This window comes from Syngnathus leptorhynchus, chromosome 17 (genome assembly GCF_054491065.1).
Source record: "Syngnathus leptorhynchus isolate UIUO chromosome 17, UIUO_Slep, whole genome shotgun sequence".
Lineage (NCBI taxonomy): Eukaryota > Metazoa > Chordata > Actinopteri > Syngnathiformes > Syngnathidae > Syngnathus > Syngnathus leptorhynchus.
The window spans coordinates 1,150,263-1,158,301 of record NC_141211.1 but is presented as its reverse complement, the minus strand read 5'-3'; the positions used below and the strand labels follow the sequence as shown (position 1 = coordinate 1,158,301).

The following is an 8,039-nucleotide window of genomic DNA, read 5'->3' as shown; positions in this document are numbered from 1 at the left end:
ACCCACCTGAAAAAGAATTGTTCACAATGATTCAGAACCTTTGAAGCAATATACTTTTTTAAGTTCTTTGCTCTTGTAGTGAGAGATCAAAGCAAATGAAGTTAGTTGCAAATGTGATGATTTGATATGATTTCTCATGGTCCGTCCCCCCCCCCCCCCCCCCCCCCAGTCTTGCACCTTAGATCCTTCAAAACATACAGTACGATATCTTGAAGACGTGTTACCCCACCCACCACGTGGTAATCATAGATCATGTTATTATAACGGAATGCTGGTGTTAGCCACCTATCTTTTTTTGGGGATGTCGTTAAATACGAATCATTTTTTCCATCCAAGAACAAAAAAAGAAAGGGAGCCGTCTATGAAATGCTCACGGTGACACTATTTGACATAATGCCTTTGTACACAAAATCTGAACACTGCATGAAATCTAATAGTCTCTTAGTGCACTTGTTTGACTTTTTTATGTTCATTTGGAGAAAAATTGCAATAATTTCATGTGAGGAAACATTTTTGCAATCACAAAGTAGGTTTGTCTTCCATCCACACTTCCAAATGACTCCTCCTTGAATGATGAGAAACTCTCTATTCTTTCTTATCATTTACAGTATCCCCCCCCCCCCCCTGCACACACACACACAGAATGTACCATTGAGTCTGAAGAATTGTAAAAAGCCGAAAGTGAGGGAGAAGCTGTACCGTTTTATTTTGAAGAGCAGCTTGTCAACAGCGAGCTCAATTGCAAATCTATTTGAAGTCATGAATTGTATATATATCTTTGTGTGTATACCAATAAACCCTGTGCGCTAATAAAACAGTACACTAAAGTGAAATGGGTAAAAGCAAAACATTTATATTAATCCACTCAAATAAAAACATTACATTTAAAGGAAAGTATGCAAATTAGAAGTCTCTAATGAATTACATAGCGTATATACACGTAAGTACACCGATATCTAGTCGTATGAGCCACGTTTACCAGGGAAAAGCAACAGGAAATACTCCAAATATGCTTGTATTTTTATATTCTTATGTTTGCTATATTGGCCCACAGCCCAAATAGGACCATCTAGTCGATTGAGTTGTCCGTGTGTTTGTGAGAGGTGTGTTTAATGTATGTATTAGCAACACGTGTAAATCAAGAAATTCTTGATGGCAAGCACAGGGTTCTGTCAGATACTGTTTGTTGCCCATGTCTTCATTCTTTCACATGTGCGGGAAGAATAGGATTGGCATTTTGACACAAGGTGCATTCACTAAAGCTGTGGAAATGTTGAGATGAAGCATTACATTTTATCATTATTGCCCCTTGGAAAAAAAATAATATATAAATATATAAATATATATAAATAATATATATATATATATATATATATATATATATATATATATATATATATATATATATATATGAAAAGAGTCTTCCTTTTCCAATTGCGTAGTATTGGGACAAGCACCCACATGAGGAACACTAGTGACAAAGTGTGCAGTGTCCTTCTGCAGCCTTGAAGGCTTATTCAAATGAGAAAAGATGATTTTGCGTATTTTACGATGTGAATGTTATTTTCCTGTCACTCATTTAACATAAGTGCCATGTCATACGATTTGATGAAAGAGCACTAAAGAAGACTGGTGATTATTGAATTGTCATTGCAATACACCGTTTTATCATTCATGTGGGAGCGACAATATTACAATGTGGATGTAGTTGCTCCAATCCATGTTTGCTCTCCATCACTTTTATGAAGCACGCTGGGGACTTCTCCCCCCCCCCCCCCCCCCTCCTTTCCATCATGTTTTGAGCAACACACCTGAAGAGACAGCACAAACTGTGACTGAAAAAAAAAAAAAAAGCAAACTTTGTTTCCTTCATTGATTGTCTTAAAGTGTGTATGTCTTTGTTACTTTCCATTCAAACCTGCTGCTAAGACATGAATAAACCTCCGAACTTGCTGATGCTAACATGACATTGAATATGTGAACACATTGTGTACTGTATGATCTGCAGTTCTACTCACATGACACATTCAAATATTTCCTACTCAAAACGTCACTGTAGAACTAAAATATTTTCTGGTGAAGATATTTCTGCTCACCCTTGACTCTTTATTATTTTTATTTATTATTTTTATTATTTGTAAGATATGATCAGTTAGCTGAGCAGTTTGAAAACAAAATTGGAGTCGTGGAATTTTTCAGACACAACACATTTCTCTTCTTGCGAGTTGAACTAATTTCGCATCCATTTGTAAATGATCAATTTGAAGTCCACCGGTAAAACACTCCAATAATTCAAATTCCACTGCAGACCTCAATCCGAAATCAATTTAAAGGGGTTTTTATTTCAAAGTTTGTGCCCCTATTTGTCTCTCTATGTACAATAAAAGAGTAGAGCACGAACTTATCGATGCTGCACTTGCATCTTTTTTTAAACAGTCATTAAAAGGTAGAATTTCCTCCAATATATACTTTAAAAAAATAGTGAATGGGTGAAGCGTATGAGAGTTTAAAGAATAAAAAAAAAAAAGGCTTGTGGAACTTTTGTTGGCACTGTAGTGCCAGCAAGGGGGGACAGGCAGGGTGGTGGGCTACTTAAAAAAAAGAAATGATCAGACATGTATACATTATGGCACAAGTCCTGCACAACTTGATGTATGCTTCAAGAATGTACATTAACATTATGATTTGTTTCTTGAATTGAATTCCATCTAAATTATATCTGTCTGTGGAAATATGAAATATGGTGATGTATAAAATCAGTCCATCCCTTCACTTTGCTATTGTCTTCTTTCCCCTCTGAAGGTTTTTACAGATAGTGATGATGGTGTTACAAATACTTTCATGTACAGTGTAAACCCTCTTGAAGGAGATTTCATTTATGTATCTGATGAATCTGAATCTAATGGTGACCAAGTGTTCTTAAATCTTTTCATTTGTTAATTTCCTTTGGGCTGAGCCCCCTCCGGCCTGCACATACTACATTTCCAAGCTATGTAAAAATGAAAAATGCATTGCCATTTAAAAAGAATCCTTTTTTAATATTCATGACTTCCTTATTTCTTAACATTGACCATATTTAAACAGATCTCTTTCTTTATTCCAGCTTCTTACAGTGACATTCATTGGTCTTGCTGTATGTATAATTTAGTGTGTGTATGTTTTTTTTATTTTATTTTTTTTAAATAACATTTCCATACTTTATTTGACTATGTTGACTGCTGTTAGTCAGTCACGTGACCCAGTCTGGAAGTACTTGTGGGCGGGGCCTGGTAAAAGACCAACTACGGAAGCTCGCCCAACCCTTTGACAAAATGGCTTTCGTTGGAAAAGTTACTTTCTTGTTGAGGAACGCTGTCAGGGGGTCGTCGCGTTCTTTGAGAGCTTTAACATGGCGCCGAGCTGTCGTCTGTGGCACAATTGTCGCAAGTGGATTCATAGGTTACCAATATAACGTCAACAAAAGGATTCCTCTCGTCGTCGTTCACGCCGAAGAGCAAAAGGTGAGTGTCATGGACACACAGGCAAGTTGTTGTGCATGACCTATTTTAAATGACATACTTGTATTGTGCATCGGTTGTGACAGCGTCAAAGTCCGCATTAAAAGGCGTAACGCCATTGTTAAACCTTTTGCGTTCCAGAGTAACGACCCTCCCTTGTTGTGGTAACAGGATCGATCGTGTTTGGTGTGCGCGTCAAAGCTTGTTAGACACAGAACATACAAGTTAGTTCCAATAACACTTGAAGATCTGATTTCAGGAGACCGCAGCCCCCCAAATGTCAGCCAGAAAGAGGCGTTTCATCCAGTTTGCCTCAATTGTCTATCAGGAAGAACCCTACATGACACCAAGAGACTTCCTCTACTCCGTGATGCTGGAGAATGTTGATCGTAAGCTTTTTGTTTGTTTATGTTACAGTTTACAAAACAATAACCATCGTCTAATTTCATTTGTCCAGCTCAACAACTTATTTTCTTTCTTTCTTTTTTTTTTTTTAAATGTTTCCCGTGCTGTAGGAAAGCTCCAGAAGAGAGTCCTAACCAAAAAGGTAAGTGTAGTTTCCCCCCCATTGGGTAGCTAAATAAGTTCAGGGATGAAAAGTGTCTGACATCTTTGTAGGAAGTGGAACGGATGACAGTCGCTGCTTCCAAAGCTTGGCCTGGCAATACTTTGTTCAGACTTTGGGGAGACAACGGTAAGATGAATGGCCCGAATTGTTGCTGCTGGAAGCTGTCATTCATATTTGTAGATATACTATTTGATTGTATTTATGGTTGTGATATGTTGTCATTCTGCAGGTTTGATATCCTACACAGAATACCTGTTCTTGCTGACTATTCTGACAAGTAAGTCAATGACTAAAACACTGCCTGAACTGTCATTTTATGCTAATCACAATGTCAACATTTCCTGAAGATATTTTCAATGATACACGATGACTTTGATTAGACATCAATATGCTGCTTTGTGTTTGCAGAGCCACGCACGGGATTTCACATCGCGTTCAAAATGCTCGACGTGGATGGCAACGAGCATGTGGACAAAAAGGAGTTTATGAAGGTAAAACAAAATGGCAGTTGTACTACAATGTTTATTTTACTACTGTCTTCCTCACAAGTGAATTTTTTTGTGGGCTTAAATGTCACACTGTTTGCATTTGTAACGCTGCCGCAGTTGGAAGGTGAGGGGACCGCAAGTGTTCCAGGCCCATTTGCATCTCTGTAGCATGACTCAGCAGTTCTCTTTAGTGCAATCCTTTCAATATTTCCGTGTCCTGCCTGACCAAGCATGTGAATTCTTCACCTGACTTCCTCTGTAAGCCTTTATTTTTTGCAGACTGCTTTCCAGGATTGGTGCATGTTTTCTATTTTTTCCTCTTCGGCAGCTTGTATGATTTTAATTTCGTTTGTGAAAGGGAGTCATCATTTTGTTTTGTTTTTCAGCTTAAGAAAATCATTGGAAAAAGTAAAAAGAGCATTTCAAAGGATGACACAGAGGTGATGTTATTATTATTTCCCCCCCCCCCCCCTCAAAATTGTTGATGTACCTACTAAAATGCTGGACTCTTGCAGATAGCAATTGAGGACAGCGACCAAGTGAACACGACGCTGCAGGCGTACTTTTTTGGAAAGAACGGGCAAAACAAGTTGCAGTATCAACAATTTCAAAAGTAATGGGACACCCAATCACTTCCCTTGATACACTGTCAGAGTTCTGTTAGCCATCGGGAACGCTTTGTCCATCTCTTAGGTTCATGGAGGACCTACAGGCTGAGGTTCAGGAGATGGAGTTCCTGCAGTTCTCCAAAGGAATGGATACCATGCGGCGCGAGGACTTTGCAGAGTGGCTGCTCCATTATACCAACGAGGAAGACAATGAGCTCTACTGGGAAAACATGAGGAAGAGGATCCCTGCTGGCCAGGTACGCTCGCAGCCAAATGTGTCTCTCATTGGCGGCCAATTGCAACATTGCCCTCTGCAGAGCATCACATTTGAGGAGTTCAAAGCCTTCTGCCTATTCACAAACAACCTGGAGGATTTTGCTTTTTCCATGAAGATGATCAGTGAAGCCAACCGTCCTGTGGGAATGGGTAAAGATCACTTGTCCAGCTAGAATACACAGCAAGGGGAGATGATGGCCATTGTTGATTGTTTTTTTTTTTTTTTTTTTTTCCATCTTCTGAAAACAGCCCAGTTCAAGCGGGCTGTGAGGATAGCCACAGGCCACGACCTGTCTGAGAACGTGTTGGACACCGTGTTTAAGCTCTTTGACATGGACGGCGACAACTGCTTGAGCCACAAAGAATTCATTGGAGTGATGAAGGACAGAGTGCTGCGTGGGCTCAAGGTAGGTTGCCATCACTGTGCCTTACTAAAAATCACTACCACGCGAAATAAATGATACATGGAATATCAGAGTCCGAAGACTAATACCCTTATCCTCTTTGCTAGTCGACGTGGCATTTTCCAAGAGTTCTTGCTTTGTTTTATGTGATAAACATATACAGGTGCATCCACAGAATGGCTTCTCTGGCTACTGGAAATGTGTGAAGCGCGAGACCCTGAAGGGAGCTAAGGAAGCGCTGGGAAACGGCAGATGTCCCATCTGAGCGTCGGATCCAGCGGCCACCACTGTTTCATCATCACTGAGCACACACAAAAGAAAACTATGAGTACAATATCCTGTGTATCAAGAGCCAAATTTGTAACAGTGTCATTTCAGATTTGATCTGCTTGGTGTTTACACATTTATACTTAAATAATACAGTCTTGCGATAAATAAATCAATTCAGTACAGTGTTTGTTTTGAGTGAATGTGTTATTGGTTATAATGGGCTTGGGCATACTGGAGCCTATCCCAGCAGTCATCCAGCACTAGGCGAGAGACACCGTCAACCCGTTGACAGCCAATCGCAGAGCACGCAGAGATTAAACAACCATTTGCATTTGCACTTATGGGCAATTTGGAGTGCTCCATCAGCCTACCATGCATGTGCCCGGAGAAAACCCATGCATCGGGAGAACATGCCAACTTCACACAAAGAGGGCCCGAGTTGGAATCCTAAGAGAACTTTTTAAAATGCAAGGCGGATGTGCATGCATATGTACGCCTAAATATTGTTATCCAATATATCTAGTGCAATTTCACATTAGATTGCTGGTATGAAATTTACTTTTGATATTATTATTAGTATTTCTAAATAAACATTTATGTTAAAAACTTGTCTGTTGTTTCATTGTTTGTTTTTATATTTGCCAATTAAAACAAACCAGACATTTGGTCTTTATGACAATGTGTTTTACATTGTTATATGAGTTGGTGGTTCACTTTCACTTAAGCTTTTTCCTGAAAATTGTGGTGTACCTAATGGCGTGTCCGACTGACGTCACAGATCAAATAGCCAATCAGAAAGTGGGGGTGAGGGCGGGTGTGGCACTTTTCACCTTCATTTAAGTTTTGACCATGATTTTTCCCTAATAAAGTGGCCTGTGATGAGGTACACCTAAAAATGGCGGCCTACCTAATGGAGTGACTAAGTGACGTCACAGATCAAACAGCCAATCAGAAAGTGGGGGTGAGGGCGGGTGTGGCACTTTTCACCTTCATTTAAGTTTTGACCATGATTTTTCCCTAATAAAATGGCCTGTGCTTAGGTACACCTGAAAATGGCGGCGTACCTAATGGAGTGTCCGAGTGACGTCACAGATCAAACAGCCAATCAGAAAGTGGGGGTGAGGGCGGGTGTGGTACTTTTCACCTTCATTTAAGTTTTGACCATGATTTTTCCCTAATAAAATGGCCTGTGCTTAGGTACACCTGAAAATTGTGGTGTACCTAATGGCGTGTCCGAGTGACGTCACAGATCAAACAGCCAATCAGAAAGTGGGGGTGAGGGCGGGTGTGGCACTTTTCACCTTCATTTAAGTTTTGACCATGATTTTTCCCTAATAAAGTGGCCTTTGATTAGGTACACCTGAAAATTGTGGTGTACCTAATGGCGTGTCCGAGTGACGTCACAGATCAAAGCCAATCAGAAAGTGGGGGTGAGGGCGGGTGTGGCACTTTTCACCATTTAAGTTTTGACCATGATTTTTCCCTAATAAAGTGGCCTGTGATTAGGTACACCTGAAAATGGCGGCGTACCTAATGGAGTGTCCGAGTGACGTCACAGATCAACCAGCCAATCAGAAAGTGGGGGTGAGGGCGGGTGTGGCACTTTTCACCTTCATTTAAGTTTTGACCATGATTTTTCCCTAATAAAGTGGCCTTTGATTAGGTATACCTAAAAATGGCCGCGTACCTAATGGGGTGTCCGAGTGACGTCACAGATCAACCAGCCAATCAGAAAGTGGGGGTGAGGGCGGGTGTGGCACTTTTCACCTTCATTTAAGTTTTGACCATGATTTTTCCCTAATAAAGTGGCCTTTGATTAGGTATACCTAAAAATGGCCGCGTACCTAATGGGGTGTCCGAGTGACGTCACACATCCAACAGCCAATCAGAAAGTGGGGGTGAGGGCGGGTGTGGCACTTTTCACCTTC

At 40.4% G+C, this 8,039-nt stretch overlaps 1 protein-coding gene across 2 annotated transcripts; it reads left to right on the top strand.

The window, feature by feature from the left end:
• Window positions 1-3,283: 3,283 nt before the first annotated feature.
• micu2 (mitochondrial calcium uptake 2) lies at window positions 3,284-6,293 on the top strand. 2 transcript variants are annotated; one of them, XM_085936741.1, is made up of 12 exons: window positions 3,284-3,500; window positions 3,757-3,886; window positions 4,013-4,044; window positions 4,116-4,191; window positions 4,295-4,342; window positions 4,474-4,556; window positions 4,940-4,993; window positions 5,069-5,166; window positions 5,247-5,418; window positions 5,479-5,587; window positions 5,687-5,844; window positions 6,017-6,293. In XM_085936741.1, exons 1-12 carry the CDS (start codon window positions 3,312-3,314, stop codon window positions 6,104-6,106), a joined length of 1,239 nt encoding a protein of 412 aa, XP_085792867.1. In that variant the 5' UTR covers window positions 3,284-3,311; the 3' UTR covers window positions 6,107-6,293. The 2 variants fall into 2 exon arrangements, with proteins under 2 accessions (XP_085792867.1, XP_085792866.1); XM_085936740.1 differs by having other exon boundaries at window positions 6,005-6,293.
• Window positions 6,294-8,039: the final 1,746 nt, after the last annotated feature.